This window comes from Apodemus sylvaticus, chromosome 13 (genome assembly GCF_947179515.1).
Source record: "Apodemus sylvaticus chromosome 13, mApoSyl1.1, whole genome shotgun sequence".
NCBI lineage: Eukaryota > Metazoa > Chordata > Mammalia > Rodentia > Muridae > Apodemus > Apodemus sylvaticus.
Genome location: NC_067484.1, coordinates 92,900,525 through 92,920,810, shown reverse-complemented (window position 1 = coordinate 92,920,810; position 20,286 = coordinate 92,900,525). Strand labels below are relative to the sequence as shown.

General features: G+C 46.7%; 1 protein-coding gene across 4 annotated transcripts in view; it reads left to right on the top strand.

Annotated features, from left to right (window-relative positions):
• Positions 1–20,286, top strand: part of Lama3 (laminin subunit alpha 3) — a 233,592-nt gene that overhangs the window by 153,143 nt on the left and 60,163 nt on the right. For 2 of the 4 annotated variants that reach the window (XM_052155507.1, XM_052155506.1), the window contains exons 37-42: positions 1,157–1,240; positions 3,615–3,845; positions 8,929–9,042; positions 13,794–13,903; positions 16,949–17,029; positions 19,661–19,767. In XM_052155507.1, the coding sequence (XP_052011467.1) occupies positions 1,157–1,240; positions 3,615–3,845; positions 8,929–9,042; positions 13,794–13,903; positions 16,949–17,029; positions 19,661–19,767 (727 nt within the window). Of the gene's footprint in view, positions 1–1,156; positions 1,241–3,614; positions 3,846–4,893; positions 5,147–8,928; positions 9,043–13,793; positions 13,904–16,948; positions 17,030–19,660; positions 19,768–20,286 lie in introns of those variants that run through there. The other 2 variants (XM_052155509.1, XM_052155508.1) reach the window with 2 other exon arrangements.

The window sequence follows — 20,286 nt, the reverse complement described above, 5'->3', positions numbered from 1 at the left end:
AAAGTTCCCCTTAATTTTACCTTCAGACATAGAAATCATTTAGGCTCACAACATTTTTTCTTTGTTGCTTTATTTTAAACCACTGTAATTAAGAGCCTTGTTCCTTAGATTAAGGTTTGAAGTGGTCTGTGAGCCTCGATAATGTTCTGCCCTCACGAATGGATCACCTCCGGGCTTGGAACTGACGCAGAACAGCTGGGCTGCAGTGTGTGACTTAGGGTGGGGCTGCCTGCCAAGCAGAGCATGGACACACCCATGCAGTTCTGTGAAGCTTCCTGTAGCCACTGACAAGATGGGGCAGAGGCTGAGAGTGGAGGCCAGCTCCCACAGCGCTGGGGCTGGAGTCCTGGGCCCATGTCTTCATCCTATACTTTCTCTTTCTCTTCTTCAGTGTGCTGAGCACACCTGCTGCTACAATAGGCTCTATTAACCCTTCCTCCATCCCCAACCTCTCCAGCAATCTACCACCAAAGCAAGGTCCTATTGGCAGCTATAAAATGTACTTCCCACATTTATATAAAGAATGACTAAAATAAATGTGTTTCCCATTTTTTGTTTTTTGTTTTGTTTTGTTTTGCTTTTTGTTTTTTGGATTTGGTTTTTTCGAGACAGGGTTTCTCTGTGTGGTCCTGGCTGTCCTGGAACTCACTCTGTAGACCAGGCTGGCCTCGAACTCAGAAATCCGCCTGCCTCTGCCTCCTAGAGTGCTGGGATTACAGGCATGCGCCACCATAGCCTGGTGCATTTCCCATCTTTTAAACATTATTTATTCATTTAATCTGCATGAATGTTTAATCTGCACGTCTGTCCATGCACAAGAGAGATTTCCTGAGACCGAACCTCCTTGGGATACTAGGGATTGAATTTAGGACCTCCGGAAGAGCAGCTGGCTCTGCAGACCGCCGCTGAGCTCTCGCCCCAGCTCTTACTTGTTTTTCTCCATATTTGAAAATCGCTTTTGGTCAAGATAGATTTTGTATTTGTGCAATGTACCATATTAGCTACTGTTTATGTGTTTCCATGACACTCAGCTGAGCTGTCTAGGGCCAGTTGTTTCATAGGCTGTAGACATACAGAGGAATCTGTTCTAACATCAATAGGCATCTCAAAGCATCCCAGCTAAGGCACTAATGCATCCCCACTTTCCTCTAAACAGGGTCAACGCATGTCCATCATCCATAAGGAACCCAGCGGCCCACGGCCAGACAGACTGCATCACGGAAGAGTGCAAGTGATTGAGGTATAGAGGAGACCAGAGATTTTGATGATCCTGTTCTGTGTTTTCTTTTAGTTGTTTTTTTATACAACACCTGCATGCACATGCACATATAATGTGCAAACCTCCACCACATAATCTAGAATGTAATATACCACTGAGTGTTTCATGGTTACATGGTTTTGTCTGCCCCGCAATTCTCTGTCTCTCTCGGAGCGGGCAGAATACCACCTCAGCTCTAGTTCCTTAGGTGATATTTCCCCCTTGTCTAAGAAAAACTTTCTCATTTGCTTGAAACTTGCCAGGAAGGCTGGTCAGCAAGGATCCTCCAGGCTCCACCTCTTACCCACTGATCTCATGCCCAGAGAAAGCAGAGAGCTCGTGTTCCTTGGTGTTAGAGAGATGGCTCGGTGCTTAAGAGCACTGTCACTCTTTCAGAGGACCTACCTGAATTTAGTTCACAGCACTCAGACTGGGTGGCTCACAGATTCCTGTAACGCCTGCTATAGGGTTCTAAGTCTCTCCTCTGTGCTCCATAAACACCGTCATGCATGTACAGGGCACCCTCCACATACACACAGATAAGTAATTAAAGTAAACCAGCACAGAGAAACACATCAGTGAAGTTGCTTTTCTTCGATCTTGTATGTCATCTCCCAGGCAGGAAGAGACCCTCCTGATGCAGCTGGTGCAGCCAGCGCCTGGATGTGGGTCTCGGAGCTTCTAGAACCATGACAGACTGCACTTATTTCAACCAGCTACCAAAGTGCAAAACTCCACCACAGGATCTAGAATCTCATATACTGTAGAGTGTTCAGTGCTTGCACGGTTTTGTTCATACCGTCTTTTGGAGGCAGATGTGAGTTTGAAGGAGCTCAAGTGTCCCAGTGTGTAATGGAGACTCCAGAAAGAGGAAGGAAAATATTTGAAGAAACAATCACTTCCCAAACTTGATGACAGTCACTAGTGTATCAGCACCAAACCCTCAAGCCTCAAATACAGTAGATGGGAGGGGTTCACACAAGTGTGTTGTAATTCACATGCAGAAAGACAAAGGCAGAAAACTGCCTGGGTGCCAGCTACCACATGCAAGGGGCCCTCAGTAACGTGAAAACTGTGAGGCATTCAAACTATTGGAGGAGAATTGAAAAGTGGCTCAGCAGGTAAAGGCACGGCAAGCAAGTCTGAGGACTCAGGTTCCATACCAGGAATCTACATGGTGGGAGGAGGGGACCAGATCCTCCAAGTTGTCCCCTGAGCTCCAGATGTGCTCTGACACACATGCTCTGACACACATACACCACAGAGAGTGGAAAATTACAAAGGAAAGGGAACAGTGCAACAAAGAATTATGTGCAAGTTATGTGCACAACATTTAGCATGGTGATCGGAGCTATGAACAGAAATTCATTGTTCAATAACTTCTTGGAAAGAGTTACTCAGTCACAAAAAAAATACAGGATGTGAGTCCACCGATGTGAGGTCCCTAAGATAGTCCAACTCTTAGAAAGTGGGGTGTGCTTTTCCACAACTGGGAGGGGCTGTGTCGGGTTTTTGTTTCCAGGCATGAACAAGTTTTTCAGACTTCCTTCAGATGACTGTGCTATCGGAATCTGTAATCCGGATGGATATGATGGTACCTTTCATGCCAAGTGTGCTTTTTAGTTTTAGGTTTGTTTGTTTGTTTGTTTTCAAGACAGGGTTTCTCTGTGTAGCCCTGGCTGTCCTGGAACTCACTCTGTAGACCAGGCTGGCCTCAAACTCAGAAATACACCTGTCTCTGCCTCTCAAGTGCTAGGATTAAAGGCGTGCGCCACCACTGCCCACCCATGTGTGCTTTTTAAATAATAAAATTACACATGCATTTTACAAATCAAACATGATATGAGGAGTCACACCTAGTGTCTCACACTGGAAAACTCAGCACTTGGAGGCTAAGGCAAAGAGGATCATGAGCACCAGGCCAGTCTGGGCTACTTAGCTAGACTCTGTTTCAAGAATAATAAACAAAATAACCCCTCCAAAACAAAAAACAAATTAAAAAGGAAGTGAACAAATAAAGTAACAAATCAATAAAACAAATATGTGTGAGGAGACTGTGTACTAATTATCACTTTAGCTCGTATTACCTGATTTATTCACCTTTTCTTCCTGCATCTTTATCACCGGCTCTGTATTCTTCCCAGATTAAAGTACATTTACAAAGGCATACACTGGTCATGGAGACCCCTTCCCAGCCGTAGCCTGGTGTGACTGTGGCAGGACACACGCACAACCCTATCTTTCTTTGAGTTTTTTCCCCTTATACACACGCGAGCTGTCTTTGGGTTGACCCATTCCAGGGCCCTCTCTCTGGAAGAGATCTTTCCTAAGAAAGCCTCTCCATTTGCCGGTGCAGGGAAACTTCAGACACAAAGGCAACAGTGCCCCAGTGTCCCGGGAAGAGCTGATGACTGTGCTGTCCAGACTGGAAAGGCTCCACATCCGGGGCCTCCACTTCATGGAGACACAGCGGCTCACCCTGGGTGAGGTGGGGCTGGAGGAGGCCTCTGACACGGGAAGCGGACCCAGGGCTCATCTTGTGGAGATGTGTGCCTGTCCCCCTGACTACACAGGTGACTCATGTCAGGTAGGACCTTTCCCAGGTGGGTATTCCCCACCTCCCTGCTGCCTCACCTGTGTCTGGCTTTTCCTGGCTGCTGTCCAGCAGTGTGGCAGTGTTGGGGCTTTCTCTACCCATCATCCAAGTGTGCTGGGCCAGACCTAGTGTGCCCCCCTAGACTACCTTCAGGGGTTCAAAATGTGCCAAAGACCTCGCAGTGTTGCGCCATTCAAAGGTGCTATAAAGATGTAAAAATCAGAGGTAGGAAGACTGTGTTTGTGTCTGTCCTGTCCCGTCACCCTGCCGCCCCACCACCCTGCCGCCCCACCACCCTGCCACCCCACCACCCTGCTGCCCTGCTGCCCTGCCGCCCTGCCACCCCACCACCCTGCTGCCCTGCCGCCTAGCTGTCCCTGTTGTAGTTAAATCCTGGATTCAGAAGGCAAACATCTCACTCCCATTCTCCATCTCTTAGCTGGTCCGACCTGTTTAAATTTATCATCACAAGATTAAAGTGTACCTCAAAATGAAACTATTTTCTATCTTAACCCATAAACCAGTATGTTCTTTTCCTAATACGAAGCAGTGTTGGTAAAATTAGTAGGCGGCAGCAGTGATGTTGTGCTGTGTGCCCCACGCACCAAATGTATGTAAGCGAGCAAAGCACCTCACTTCCCTGTATCTCTTAAGCCAACGAGGAACTGCCTCATCCTAGCATTGTGGGAACTCCTTTTCTTGTGAGTTAGTCCATAGGTTATGCCTTCCGTCTCTTTTCTAACTGACTTAAAGTATAAAATAGATAGCCCAAGGAAAAGAGGAGAAGGTGGATTAGCACCCTCACGGCCAGGGTGTGGGCTTTTCCCTGACTCAGCCTGTGATTTACAGCTGCTCTAATCGTCTGGTGCCGTCTGCAGGGCCAAGTGGGTAGAAGGTGAGGTCTGCCCCACCTCCCAGGAATCACAGAAGACTGCACTTACCTGTGGAACTGTTATGTGCACTCTCCCTGTGTAGGCTGACTCATGTGTGAAGTTTAAAGGTGGGGCCCCCGCCGCAGACAGCTTTCTTTCCCCGAGTCAGGCAGGTCTGGGCACTGCAGGAAGGGCAGGTATAAGAGGAAGAACACAGAGGCTTGCATGCAGCCAGGCAGGACACGCAGAATGCCGCCTGCAGTGAGGCGGTCAGCCTGGAGCACAGGATGGCTGTGGATCTTTGGGGCAGCCCTGGGCCAGTGCCTGGGGTACGGCTCAGAGCAGCAAAGGGTCGCATTTCTTCAGCGTCCAGGGCAAAACCATCTGCAGGCAAGTTATGTGGAGCTTAGACCCAGCCAGGTAATGCTCCTTTTAAATTTTGTTTTGGGTTGGGAAAATGTGTCAGTTTGGCAATAGAGTTAGGGTTATCAATGAGTAGATGGGTGGGCTGGGGGAAGGGCAGATGGCCTCCTAGTAGCTGTGAGTGGTAGGGTTTATTGCGGCGCCTGACAGATTGCTCTCCTGAGCTGTTAACCACAAGCCCCATAAACCAGCACACCTTGGGTTGCCCAGACAGCCAAGAATCTGGATGCTTGTGGAATATTGGTATACCATGAAACCCTGTGACCTTGCAGAACTAGCTCAAGCCTCAGACAAGAGTCTACAGCATGTAGGCTGGCAAGTTTCACCTGGATAAAATTTACCCACAAAGTATAACATGAGAAACAAGAGACAAGGCTAAGAAAAGTGATCAAAGCTTATGTAGTGCCTCACAGACATGCTGCGATTTGTTGGGCACGAAAAATTCAGGAATTCTTCTCCCTCCTTACATGCCCTGGCTGCTGTATGTATACTGCTGTATGTATACTGCTGTATGTACACTGATAGAGAGATTAAGCCCGTGGCTCGTGAGACAGACCTGGAAATTAGATGAGGCGTGGTTTTATCATCTGTAATATAAATTGTTACATAAATTTCATCCTTAAAAAATGACTTTGCAAAACTTCACCACGTATGAGGTCTCTTTGTTAATGTAACCTATTAGGATGCATTAATTTTCATCTGGAGTAAGTTCTTCAATAGACGCTGAATCCTCCTGTAAAATATGGTTGTTTGCTCTGTGGAGGCACAAAATGGTTACAACTGAGTCACTGACAAGAACTCCGAATCACATGACCTAGAAATTGGGCAGAGCATTTTTCCTGCTGGTAATTAAAAGCACATCAAGGTAGATGATTTTGTTTTGATCATGGCAGACTGCTTGTTCCCAAAGAAGGTTTAATTAAGGCTCTTACCCAAGCACGGCACCTTCAACTCCCAAGACCTGTTTGTTCATTTGGATCATTTGTCCCTTACAAAATATAATTATTTTGAGCAAGTAACATGATCTATAATGTTAACTTCAGCTGGCTTGTTGCAGATACGATCATTGTTCGTGGCTGAATTTCATTCAAATGTGTCTCACAGCTGAGCTATCAACAAAGAACATTCTTTTAATACTTTAATTCTCCATTAGACAAGCCTATTCACGTATAGCCCGCAAAGAAAAAAAAATTGCAATATATCCCTTTGTCTAAACATGGTCCCTAATCTCTTAAAGGAACATTACATGACAGTCTGTTCTGTCGCTTGTATGATCTGCAATCATGGGTCTTTAGGAAGGAGTTCCTGGCTGGCATGTGATTCCTATATTCCTCCAGTTGTCCATGTGCTGGCCTTTGTGGGCGCAGGCCGTATGACTGGCCAATTTATCTCAAGGTTCCCTTTGACTGTCATTTCAGAGTCTTATGGACATATATGCTGTTTAGGACAATGAGATAGGTTGAGATGTTAATTCTTCCTGTTGTTTTAAAGGGGGGAATCGGAGCTCAGAGCAGGGAACAAGGGGAAACGCCCAGTTTTTATCTGTGAATTGATTTGCTCTGCCAATATAAAGATTGTATCTACCTATCATCCTTCCTAAAGGCAGACAGGACTCCAAATTATTTTATTGAGCACTGTAAGAATAAAATCACTGCTTTTATTTATCTGTTGGATTGTTGTTGAGATACGGTTTTACTCTATAGTTCTGGCTGGCCTGGAACTCACAGTCTTCCAAGTGCTAGGATTAAAAGTCTATTGGAAAGTTCCTAATAGAATCTTTTAAACAGGACATAAGCCCATGGAAAAAATATTAACTTCTTATTCATATAAACACTAGTGACCCATGTTACTAGAGTGGAAGGGGACAGTAAAGCAATGACTGATGGGATATTGACCCCAAAACAAGGCCAAACCTGGAGACTCGGGCTGAATCTCTGTATGTTGGAGACATTTTTCTGAAGTCTTGTGTGCAAGAACTCAACCCCTCCTTCTACCCAGGCTTCTTGGTGACCACTAATGATTTCAGTAACTGTACCGTTGCTGAGCAGATTCCATTGAATACTCTATGTCCACTCCACCCTGCTTCCCACCAACCTGAACCCACACTTAGGGAGGGGTAGGCTATTAGGAGAATCTTGAATCTGAGTTGTTTGGCTTAGATATCTACCCCAATAGGGACTGCAGCCTGATCTCCTTTCCTCCTACCTGTCTACTTCCTCAGCTTCTTTGAGACAATGGGTGTATGGAGAGGGGCCCGTGTGTGGAGAGGAGCCTGTGTGTGGAGAGGGGCCTGTGTATGGAGAGGGGCCCATGTGTGGAGAGGGGCCCGTGTGTGGAGAGGGGCCTGTGTGTGTGGAGAGGGGCCCGTGTGTGTGGAGAGGGGCCCGTGTGTGGAGAGGGGCCCGCGTGTGGAGAGGAGCCCGCGTGTAGAGAGGAGCCTGTGTGTGGAGAGGGGCCTGTGTGTGGAGAGGGGCCTGTGTGTATGGAGAGGGGCCCGTGTGTGGAGAGGGGCCTGTGTGTGAAGAGGGGCCTGTGTGTGGAGAGGGGTCTGTGTGTGAAGAGGAGCCCATGTGTGGAGAGGGGCCTGTGTGTGTGGAGAGGGGCCCGTGTGTGGAGAGGGGCCTGTATGTGGAGAGGAACCTGTGTGTGGAGAGGAGCCTGTGTGTGGAGAGGGGTCCGTGTATGGAGAGGGGCCCATGTGTGGAGAGGGGCCCGTGTGTGGAGATGGGCCCATGTGTGGAGAGGGGCCCGTGTGTGGAGAGGGGCCTGTGTGTGGAGAGGGGCCTGTGTGTGGAGAGGGGCCTGTGTGTGTGGAGAGGGGCCTGTGTATGGAGAGGGGCCCGTGTGTGGAGAGGGGCCCGTGTGTGGAGAGGGGCCTGTGTGTGTGGAGAGGGGCCTGTGTATGGAGAGGGGCCTGTGTGTGTGGAGAGGGGCCTGTGTGTGTGGAGAGGGGCCTGTGTGTGTGGAGAGGGGCCTGTGTGTGGAGAGGGGCCTGTGTGTGGAGAGGAGCCCGTGTGTGGAGAGGGGCCCGCGTGTGGAGAGGAGCCCGCGTGTGGAGAGGAGCCCGCGTGTGGAGAGGAGCCCGCGTGTGGAGAGGAGCCCGCGTGTGGAGAGGGGCCCGCGTGTGGAGAGGAGCCTGTGTGTGGAGAGGGGCCCGCGTGTGGAGAGGAGCCCGCGTGTGGAGAGGAGCCCGCGTGTGGAGAGGAGCCCGCGTGTGGAGAGGAGCCTGTGTGTGGAGAGGGGCCTGTGTGTGGAGAGGGGCCTGTGTGTGGAGAGGAGCCTGTGTGTGGAGAGGGGCCTGTGTGTGGAGAGGGGCCTGTGTGTGGAGAGGGGCCTGTGTGTGGAGAGGAGCCCGCGTGTGGAGAGGAGCCTGTGTGTGGAGAGGGGCCTGTGTGTGGAGAGGGGCCTGTGTGTGGAGAGGAACCTGTGTGTGGAGAGGGGCCCATGTGTGGAGAGGAGCCCGCGTGTGGAGAGGAGCCTGTGTGTGGAGAGGGGCCTGTGTGTGGAGAGGGGCCTGTGTGTGGAGAGGGGCCTGTGTGTGGAGAGGGGCCCATGCCCACATCTCCTTTTTCTGCTAGTTTCCATCCCCACTGTCACAAAGACCCAGCACAACCTGGCCAAAAGCAACAGAGTCACTGGTGATTGGTATCCTTTTAAGACTTGGAGAAAGAAAGTTTTAAAACCCTGACTTCTTCACAGTCAGAATTGTGACAAACTTTCAAAAATAATTCTTCTCTTTTCTTTGTATCAATTAAACATTTTTTTTGTCTGGAAAATAGGGTTGTCGCCCTGGATACTATCGGGATAACAAAAGCTCACCTGCAGGAAGGTGTGTTCCCTGCAATTGCAACGGACATTCAAATAGATGCCAGGACAGCTCGGGGATATGCATTGTAAGTAAACTGGTAGTTCTGCTGCTGTCAGCAGACAATCTGTTCCTCCTTCTTTTCCTGAGACGTCAATGTCCCATCTCCATAGAACCCTAAACAGAGATCGCTGTGGCCATAGCTTCTGAATCACCAGGCCTACGTAGGTCTTACACTTCACTTCTGCCTGCATCATAACATATACCCTCAGAGGAGAACACCAGTCTGAACAGTCATGAGATACCTTAGCTCCTATTTTCTCTGCCTAATTAAATATATTAGCAGGTAGATCAAAGGGCTCAAGTCTTTCGTAGATATAATAACTCTGAGCTGTTAGTCTGAGGCTCGGTTTTGAGCATGGTACTCATACTGAACATGACGCAGAGTGCTTACTTGGTGTGCACAGGGCTCAGCACCACATGGACCAGCCTGTAATCCCCGCACTCTGGTGGAGGCAGGAAGATCAGAGTTGGCTTTGTCACTGTTCTGTCCTGGGAAGAGACGCCGTGACCACAGCAACTCTTATAAGAGAAAGCATTTAATGGGGCTGGCTTGCAGTTTCAGAGGTTTGGTCACCCTCATGGTAAGAAGCATGCCAGCATGTGAGCAGATGCTGGCAGTGGCTGAGAGTTTGATCCATAGGCAGTGAGAGCAGCTCTGGGTCTAGTGTGGACTTTTGAAACTCAGAGCCTCCAACAAAGCCACTCTTAATCCTCAAACAGTGCCACTCCCCGCCCCCCATGATGAAGTATTCAAATACATGGGCCTGTGGGGGACCATTCTTATTCAAGCCACCACAGAAGTTCAAGGTCCCCCGTGGCTACCTAGCAAGTTTTGAGGCTGTCCTGAGAGATTTGAGGCCTTGCCTGGAAACATAAAAATAAAGAGAAGCTGAGAAGGGAGAAATGTAGGACATTCATGAGGGAAGGAAAAAGAAAGAAGATTTAAAAAAGAAAGAAAAAATTAGGGAGAAGGGGACACTGGGGATGACTTATGACTTACCCTAGTCAGACAAATACAGACACCCATGGTTACCAAGATAAAGTAGGGTCACAGGAAAGATGGGCAAGTGGATGGTACCACGGAGGAGAAAACCATCTTTCCTCTCCTTCCTCACAGCCTCAGGCCTTTGAGCTACTTTTTAAAAGTCAGTTTGGTTGGCTAAAGTTTACAGGCTAGAAAAGGGTCTTACTTTGGAATATTGTATCACATCCTCTGCAATAACATTAGCTTGTTCCCACCGTAGTAGCACAAGCCTTTAATTCTAGCAGAGGTAGACACATCTCTGTGTGCTCAAGGTTAGCCCGGTCTACACAGCAAGTTCCAGGTTAAGAACGCTATATAGTGAGACCTTTCCTCAAACAAAAAAAGTTTTTAAAAAAATTAGTTGTTAAGTAATTTTCCTCTCCAAAGAGCCTTTTAAGTCATGTGTTTACTTATGTTTAACTGCGCCCCATTCTTCCCTCCCGTAAGACTTCCCCCGAGTGAGAGCCAGGGCCTCCCCAGTTAAGGCAAGGACCTTTGGAAATTCGCTCTGCTGCCGCTCTGCTTTGTGCGATGTGGCTCACATCTGCAGAGTTCCCGAACTAGGCTGAACCTGCTCCTCAGGGATCTCCTCCTGCTGCTTGTCGGGGCAGGCCAGAGCAGAAAATTGCCAAAAGGCCACCCGAAGGATTCTAACCTTATATGTTCAGAAAGACTAACCGGCACCAATGGTTGATTTCCAGCCCATGAGTATTCATGAACAGAAGTCTGTTGGATGCTGCCTGGTGTGTGCGTGCACACGTGTGTGTGTGTGTGTGTGAGTGTGTGTGTGTGTGTGTGTGTGAGAGAGAGAGAGAGAGAGAGAGAGAGAGAGAGAGAGAGAAAGGTGTCACCTTCATTAAGAGCGAATGTTTATCTCACCACAAGCCATTACAGACATCAAGTCTACCTTCTAAAGGCAGCCAGAAAACAAAAAGAACTTTTTTCTAGATTCTGTATGCTTCATGGAAGGATAACTTGTGAGATTCATACTTCATTTTCCAACCAAACGGGGTTTTCTTTTCCACTTGCCTCTTCTATAGTTCTCTCTTTGCTTACCTCTAAAGGCTGCTGTGTATCCTCCAGGCAGACTTCTCACAGGAAGCCCTGAGGATTTGCTGTCTGGAAGGTCCTGAAATCTGCGCTGAGCCCAGAGCCACCAGTTACGACCCTTCCTCTGGAGAGCCATCTTTACACATGTGCACACACCCGCATCCACCCCACCTATCCACATGCTGGGGCAGCAACCATGAGGCAGAGGGAGCTAACTGAGCCTGCATGAACTACCGAAGCCCCAAAGCCCACCCCAGTGACACGCCTCTTCCAACAAAGCCACACCTCTTAATCCTTCCCAAACAGTTCTACACCTGGGGTCTAATCACTCAGACATATGAGCCTGTGGTAGCCATTCTCCTTCGAACCAGCACACTACTTAACCCGCTTTATTATAATTTATAATTCATTAAAGATTCATAAAGCATAGATTTGCTTAAGTGGGTGTCTTTTCCATTGGAGACAAGCCCCATCCTATTATACTTTATTTTTCCTAACAGTTCCAGGACTTATTTAACTCTTCACATCCATCATCTTGCCTGGCAGCATAAAAAGATAAGTAACTGTTAGGGCTCAACCCTTTCAAGGTCATCTTAGTTACCAACTGTCTGTAGCACAGGGAACTGTTCTCACCTTTCTTTTTCTCCACCCCGCCTCTGTGTGTGTGTGTGTGTGTGTGTGTATGTATATGTGTGGGTGTGTGTGTGTTTGAACACACTTGGATATGTGGTATCTGAAGCTTTGTTGTTAGGATGAAAATCTGTTCCTTCTTCTGTCGGGCTGGGTGGTGGCAAGTCACAGTGGTGCTTCACTGTGGAAGGCCATCCGTTAGGCACTAGCTTTGACGTGAGGATGACTGGATTTACACAAATGCAGTGCTTAGACACAATTCCTTAATTCTCCGGAACTTGTGTTAAAGTGTCTTCTGATATTGTGTAACTTTCTGCCGTTTTCACAAACTCCATGTATAAATACCTATTTAAAGTTTATTGCCCTTTAGTGTAACGTGAGGAATGAATTATGAAGTAAAATGGGGCTAGTCCCAGAGAAGACCCTTCTAAAAGGATGGGGAGAGAGAAGCTGCCCTTCCCAGGGACCCAGGACAGTTTCTTCTTTCTTTCTTTTTTCTTTCTTTTCTTTTCTTTTCTCTTCTTTTCTTTCTTTCTTTCTTTCTTTCTTTCTTTTCTTTTTTTTCTTTTTTCTTTTTTTTTTTTTGCTTGCTTGTTTGTTTGATTTGAACCAGGGTTTCGTTATGTAACCCTGGCTGGCCTGGAACTTTTAATGTAAACTTGGAAGGTCTTGAACTCTCAAGAGATCTGCTTGCCTCTGCCTCTCAAGTGCCTCTCTCTCTCTCTCTCTCTCTCTCTCTCTCTCTCTCTCTCTCTCTGTGTGTGTGTGTGTGTGTGTGTGTGTGTGTGTGTCTGTATATATATATATAATGTATATATATATATACACATACATGATCAGCACATCTAGCCTATCTTTTGCTTTCTAAAATGCTCTTAAAAACACTGTAAAGTGGCACTCTTCTAATGGCACATTTAGGAAAACTATGCTAATTATGTAGTCACAGGACAATCAAAATGATACAGGAAAAATAAATGAAGGAACTTGTGATATGTGAAGTGATATTGTGGCATAAGAACCTAGATGGGCTTTCTCTACTTTAGCTAATGAAAAGACCCTGTGCTATGAAGTGTACGTGTGAGAGTGTATGAGAGTGAGAGTGTGTAAGAGTGTGAGATGGTGTGTGTCTGTCAGTGAGTGTGTGTGAGTGTGTGTGTATGTGTGTGAGTGTGTGTGTATGAGTGTGTGTGTCAGTGAGTGTGTGTATGTGTGTGTGTGAGTGTGTGTGTCAGTGAGTGTGTATGAGTGTGTGTGAGTGTGTGTGTGTGAGTGTGTGTGAGTGTGTGTGTGTGTGAGTGTGTGTGTGTGTGTGTGTGTGTGTGTGTGCTTCCTAAGAACCATCCATTTGTTTTGCTTGTTTGTTTTTGTGACAGGGTCCCTTCTTCTACAGCCTGGAGCTTAGTTCGTAAGGCCCAGAGATCTAGCCATCCCCATCTCCCCATCCTGAGGTTACAAGCATGTACCACCATAACTACCTTTTAAAACATGCCTCTGAGCCAGGTGGTGGTGGCGCACGCCTGTAATCCCAGCACTTAGGAGGCAGAGGCAGGTGGATTTCTGAGTTCAAGGCCAGCCTGGTCTACAGAGTGAGTTCCAGGACAGTCAGGGCTACACAGAGAAACCCTGTCTCGAAAAAACAAAAACAAAAACAAAAACAAAACCAAAAAGAAAACCAAAAAAACCAAACAAACAACAACAACAACAAAAAAAAAAAAAAAAAACATGCCTCTGGTGAGCAAACTCAGGTCCTTGTGCATGCCAGGCAAGTGTAAGTATTTTACAAAGGCTTAACCTCCCTTCCAGCATCCCAGTATTTTTTTTTTTGTGTGTGTGGTACCAACAGCAATTAAACAGGAAAAAATACAAGTGGTATACAGAGCTCATCTGATCATGAGGCCAGACGACTTGAGCTATGATTGGATGAGATCAGGGGCCTGAACTAAAGTTCAGCTGTGCCAAGCTCACCCAGCATACTTGAAGGTCTGAGTTTAAAGATGAATAAACTGATACTGACCTTGAAATTGACCCCTGCAACAGGCAGCTAACTCATTGTCCTGTTCATCTGTCCCCAGAACTGTCAGCACAACACAGCTGGGGAGCACTGTGAGCATTGCCAAGAGGGTTACTATGGAAACGCCATCCACGGATCCTGTAGGGTCTGCCCCTGCCCTCATACCAACAGGTACAGTCGGGGCTCCCGGATTGCAGTGTGAAGTCTGGCAGTGTCTCAGCACGGAGCAGATGTGGGGGGAAGCGGGTTAAAGAGAAGTTACTGCTAAAGCACTGTGAGTGTTCTAAAATTGACCATAGTGGTGGTTGTTCCAATCTGTGACTTTACTAAGCCCATTGAACTCATACTGTTTGTGGGTAAATTATATGGTATGTGAATATTTCACTCAGGCTGGGTTTTGGGTATGTTTGGGTTTTTGTGGTTTTTGTGAGCCTAGCCTTTGATGGCTGAGCCATTGTTTTTTTTCTTAAATGAACAGATATAAATACAAGAGAAAAACAAAACAAAACAAAAGCAATCATCAAACAGAAACAATCTTTTAAAATTGTTCCCTTTCGTCTTTTTCCTTTTCTCTTTTTTTCTTTTGCTGCATATTCAGTGGTTTTACAAATTTCCTGGGTACCCATAATGGAGCCAGCTCTCAGCCTGGCTGTGTACTAAGGAAATCAATATACTGTACATATGGTGGGATCTGATGTCCTGAGGTTTACGGTGTGTGGGTCAGGGAAAGAAAAGGTCATCATAACTCAATAAGTAAATATAAAAATAAACATGAATAACATAGGCACTCATTGTCAATCACATAGTCTCATGACAGACATGAGACTTTGTGATTGACAATGAGTGCCTATGTTAGACAGAGTAGCCAAGAGGCCATGGGGTTGGTTGGAGAGACATTAATCATGAGTAGAGACAGCCATGGTAGCATCTTGGTCCCAGAAGGGAAAGCCTTGTAGTGTCTGCCCTGCCCTGATGCCAGAAGGTACAGTCGAGGCTCACCAGCTCAGTTTGTGGTCTGGCAATTGCACAGAACTGAAATCAGATGGGGAGGAAGAAGGAGCTAAGTTCACAGAGAGGCAGGAAGGGCTGAAGCGTATTAGAGAAGAAATTGACCCAACTGGGCTTCTTTATTGGATGCACAATCTGTCAATCACTGTAAGGATGCGTTTTGTGAAGGAGAAAGAAAGGCTCCTCATGAGGCAGCCAAGCACAGAGACAGGATGTGGAGAAAGTCTCAGACCCATCTTCATAAGAGCGGGTTCGAGACCATTTATAGAATAAGGAAGAAGCATTACTTACATCAGCGTGAGATAGGACAAGGGGAACATTTATCAGTCACCTAAAAGTATATGGGCGAACTTCATAGGATGCTTATCCAGGAAGTGACAGATATGGCCTGAACTGAAGGCTGAGTTTTTCTGTCTCTTGATGTCAACAATATCACCTAGTGGACGCTTGCTCATGTCCAAGAGGAGAGTGAGTGGCTCCAACAGAAGTAGCTTTCAATCCCTGAAAACTCATCTGGGTAATCCGTTAAACCCCACAAGTCAGGGTTGCCACCTATGCTGAGCTCATGGTTGTCTCAGAAGGCCTCACCCACAGGCCCCACATTAGGAATGTCTTAAGTAAACAAAAGCAGGTGAGACAACCGGATTACTCAGGTTTCCCTTCAGCACCAAGCCGGCCAGCGGGGATGAGGTTGAAGGTCTCGCCAGGACTCAGATTCCATGATTCTTAAGTGTGAAGGCTAGAGTCAACATCTGGGTTTAATTCTTGGTGTGACAGAAGACTTGGGGAAGCGCTGCGCCCTTGAGTGGTCCAACTGTAGCTGTCATCCAGTCCTGGTGTGACTGGCAGAGGGCAGGTAGGACAGTCACTATTCCTCCTCCTGTTCTCAATGGGCCTGGCACATTGTTCTATTCTTGTTCATCGTGACATGATCACCACGGCTTCCAAGGAAAGAGTGATGTAACAGCTAACTAAGGAAAGTAGTAACAAGTTTGAAAATCAGGAAACTTGCCTGTGCAGCACAGGCTCAGAAATAAGAGCAGCAGACTCACAGAAGCTGGTGTCAGCTGAACTGGCCACATCTTCCTTCTCACAAAGTCACACCCCTGAGTGCTACTGCTGCAGAGATCCCCAGGTCTGCAACATCTGCCTTGCCTTTCTGTCTGTGTGCTGGATTCCCATTCAGCCTGCCCTGGCCTGCGGCGTTCTTTGTGTGGCAATCCAGCCCTCCATGCCTGCCCAGACTTGCACAGGCAGAGGCTGGCAGAAGGAGAAAAGAGCAGGATCTCCATAGGGCACTTGGGAGCTACGTGGGCTTGGCGAAAGCATACAGCTATCCTCGAAGCCAGCCTAGGCGGAGCTGGGTCGCTCAGAGATAATTCAAGCTTGTCATTGCAACTGTTTAAAGCCTCTTCCTCCATCAACAGCAGCACCACTGAGAGACTTCATATGGTCCCTGAGGAGAGTTCTACATCCATTCTCCCCAGCAGAGGAGGCTTCCGAAGCATAGTCTCTCCTACTAGCTAATTTCCTTTGCTGTGTGTCGGTGTATTGCTCCACAAATAAAGACACTCTGTATGCCTAGATGGCTTTTCAGGGTTTTTTTAGGGGGCAAAAATGATTTCTCAAATATTTGTCAGTTTAGAGCTAAAAGAAAAAGGAATTGAAATTTCAGAACTTGATTAGGAAAGCCACCAGCAAAGGTGCCTCAGAAATCCCAGGGGAGGAACTCTGTACTTGTCTCTGGGCTCCCAGGGCCTGGCCTGATATGTAGGAGTAGGCTCTTCATAGAGGTAACTGGCAGAGACAAGGAGACAATTTTGAAGAGAATCAGGAACTGCTATGCTCTTTCCTGCCTAGACTTGTATCCCTTCCTTGTTATTCCTGGGGAAATAGTGTTGTAATCATCTCTTCCAGACTGCAGTACTATGTCTGTCTCAGGGGAAGGAATGCACTTATTCAAGCCAGAAAGAAAATGCATGCCTGTATTCAGCCTACTTTGCCCTGTGCTGGCTGAAGCTATTCTTCCTGCACCCTGGCGAGTCTCCAGGGGCAAAATTGTCTGCCCACACACACAACTTTCTTCACTCCAAACCTTCCTCACAAAGGGTTTCAGTGTTCACTTCATGGAATCTGATCTTTGTGATAGAAAACAGTGGACTCATGGGATTCTATTTCACTGAGGCATCTTTCCTGTCTCCCTATAAGTTTCGCCACTGGCTGTGCTGTGGATGGCGGAGCTGTGAGGTGTGCCTGCAAACCCGGATACACAGGAGCACAGTGTGAGAGGTAGGTTTCTCCCTCCCTGTGTGCCCATTGCCCACAGCACCCCTTTTCCAAAAATCTGCAGGTGGAATTGCTGGACAGGCTTGTTGGGGCTGGGATCCCACTGAGGGCTAGAAATATCTTGGGGGAAAATACAAGACTGCTCACCTAGTAAATCATTTCCTCTATATTTGTGTTTTATAGTTAGAATGAAGAGCTCACCCCACATAGGCACACACACACACACACACACACACACACACACACACACACACACAGATGTAGTCTCCATACATCCATCAGCATGAGCCCCGGGCCCTATCCTCCCTACATGCCCTTCCCCATCTCAACCCATCCCCCTCCTCCCAGCATGCACCACCTACAAGCTGGTCCTTCTCCACATTGTTATGTGCTCTTTATATAGCATCTTCCCCCGTAGGTCTATATTCCACTTCTCCTAATTTCTTAAACACTGCGCCCTAAAATATCTATACATGCTTTTTTCCCATAGGGACTCATTCCTGCATGCACCCAACTGTGCACAGCTCTGTATACCCTTATCCTCACCAATAACCATATATATGTGTGTGTATGTGTATATATAAAAGTTATATATATATATAACTTTTAGTTATCATTCTAAATACATAATCCATGGAGCATGTGCATACACACATACACACGTTCTCACATTGTATTTTGAACACTCAGGAAAGCCTATTTACTTACCAGACCCTGGTGCCTATCATAACACTGTCCATATCCGATATGTTTAGTATTGCTCATGAAGGACAAGTGTCCTAGAGATCACTTCCGTTATTCATGGACAGATTGTCTTGAGTAGCTTCTATGCACTGGATGCTTTGTAGGTTGTGTAAGGCAAGTTGCCTCAGGTTCTAATAGCCTACCACATTACCTCTCCATAATCCCAGGGCACACTGCATGAAATACACAAAGTGTTTGGTTACCCTCCAGATCTGTACCCAGTATGAAACGTTGATGCTGGGGGACATATGGGGCACTAGTCACAAATCTGGGCTGGGTTGGGTTGCATCTGAAGGGGCAGGCAGCCAGCTGTGGAGAGCAAGGGATGGAAGGGTCAGCTGTATGGAGATGGTAAGGGTGTGTAGGCTGGAGGAGGAGAGCTGGGCAAGTATTCCAGGCTCTGCGACATTGAGGTTGGGAGAGGCTCTTCCTGTTTTAACCTCTCGTGGTTCTGTACAAATGACAGTGTGAAAGACAGTGACCAGCTCGGTGAGCCACATGTTGATTTCGGCTGCTGATTTGAAGAGACATTTTTAGTGAACAGTTCTCTCAGCATATGCTATGCTTGGTGTCTCAGTGCAAGCTACAGTTTCTTAATTGGGAACACCTTTTCCCGAGTGCCAGGTTGATGACAACAATCTTTATTTCTGAAACGTGGGTTGTACATCTAGGCACTGGTCATGGCACTATTTGTTACGTCCTGATGACAAATAAGAAAGTCAAGGGTGAGAGGAAGGGATTTACCATGAAGAGAAGCCTACTTGAACGTGGGAGGAATGGCCCACAGAGAGGTATTCTAGCTCCTCCCATGCCCTGCACACACCTCTTTCCCTCAGGCCCTCAGAGCCGCAGACAGAAGTATTCTCCACTCCTTATTCCTGTACTAATGCTGCCTGGGAAAGCACAGAGCATCGCTTCAATCTACTGTGTTTAGTTATGAAAGGAAAATAAGAGAGACAACTATGTCTTGTAACCAGTAATGCATGCTTTTTAAGATAAAGGAAGAATTAAATGTCCCAGTTCTTTGTATGACCTTATAAAGAGTATGTTGTACTTCTGATCTTTTTCTGTAGAAACTTTTGATGTAGGAAAGACATGAAAATAAAATATTTTAGACTGTAGATCTACAGAAAAGACAATGCAGGGCTGGTCAGTATGTGAAGCCCTGGCACTTTACCATTGCCTGGTAGACTTAGATAAGTCACCTCAACCCAATTAGTAGGGAAGAGTTTGTAACTGACTTCTCAGTATAAAAATTTTATAAAGAATTTAACATGTTTTATTTTTCTTACTAACTGAATTTAAGACTTGAGGCCATATTTGACGCATATTTAAACTTTGAAGTTAGGACTTGACTCCTTCCTGTATTATCTAGAATAACTGGCTCGTGGTTATGCTCCTGTCAGTAACTATCTCCGTATGTACCCCACTGCTGTAGTTAGTGTCCATGTAGCTTACACAGCCTTAACAATCACACATTAGGAAAAACATAAAGTTTTCAACTCCTGGATTTATGGCTATGAATGCATCGGCTTCAAATTAAACAATATGTATGTGATGTCGTCAGGAGCAGAACTCCTAATAAAATTGAGCGTTCCCCACCCCTGTGTTGATCACACCATTTATTCCTCTGCCATTGGGCTACGCAAGCATGTGAGTAGTCAGGAGCACACACAAGTGGGAGGGGAAGAGCAACCCTGTCTGCCTCTGCCTCCTGCCCTAACCAGCCCCATCTTTGGGATAAAAATGATGCCTTTCATGCCGTGTTCATCCTCGCCAGCCTGTGTCACCTTCCCTGTTTCCCAGCTGTTATGTCTCAAGTAGGAAAAATAAGGTGTGATAAATGAAGCATTACTTGAGTGTTTCTTAGCCTTTCTGTGTTTTGTATAGGTGTGCACCGGGGTATTTTGGGAACCCCCAGAAATTTGGAGGTAGCTGCCAACCATGCAAGTGTAACAGCAATGGCCAGCTAGGCCCTTGTGACCCCCTAACTGGAGGTAAGTTCGGTGCACCTCCCTGTGGGCCTGTGTCTTAAACTTGCTGTGATGCACCAGTTTCACATGCACAGTATAGAACTGTAGCTCACACATTGCCCCTTCTCTTGACAGTCTTGGAATTCTTGTGGAATAGTGGTAGATGTGAGGAATCATTACTTCAATTAGGCTTTTCTTTTTATAAAGCAAATTTTAAAACCCCAATGAGCTATAGCTCAAATAACTTCAGGTCCACTTTGGTGGTTTTACTGAGATGTTCTTTGGACACTATAGGTTTTTTTAAACTTTATTTTAGAGTTACATGTCTGTGTCTGCCTGAGAATACATAAGCATGAGCACCAGTGATAGTGGGGGTGGGAGGCACAAACTCCCCCGCCCGGATCTAGACTTGCAGATAGCACTCAGTGCGGCTGTGAGACTTGAACTTGGGTCCTTGACAAAGTAGCTCTTGCCCAATAGGTTGTCTCCTTCCTTGCACTCTGTAGTTATTTTTATATCAGCTCTTTTCACGTGAACCTGAAG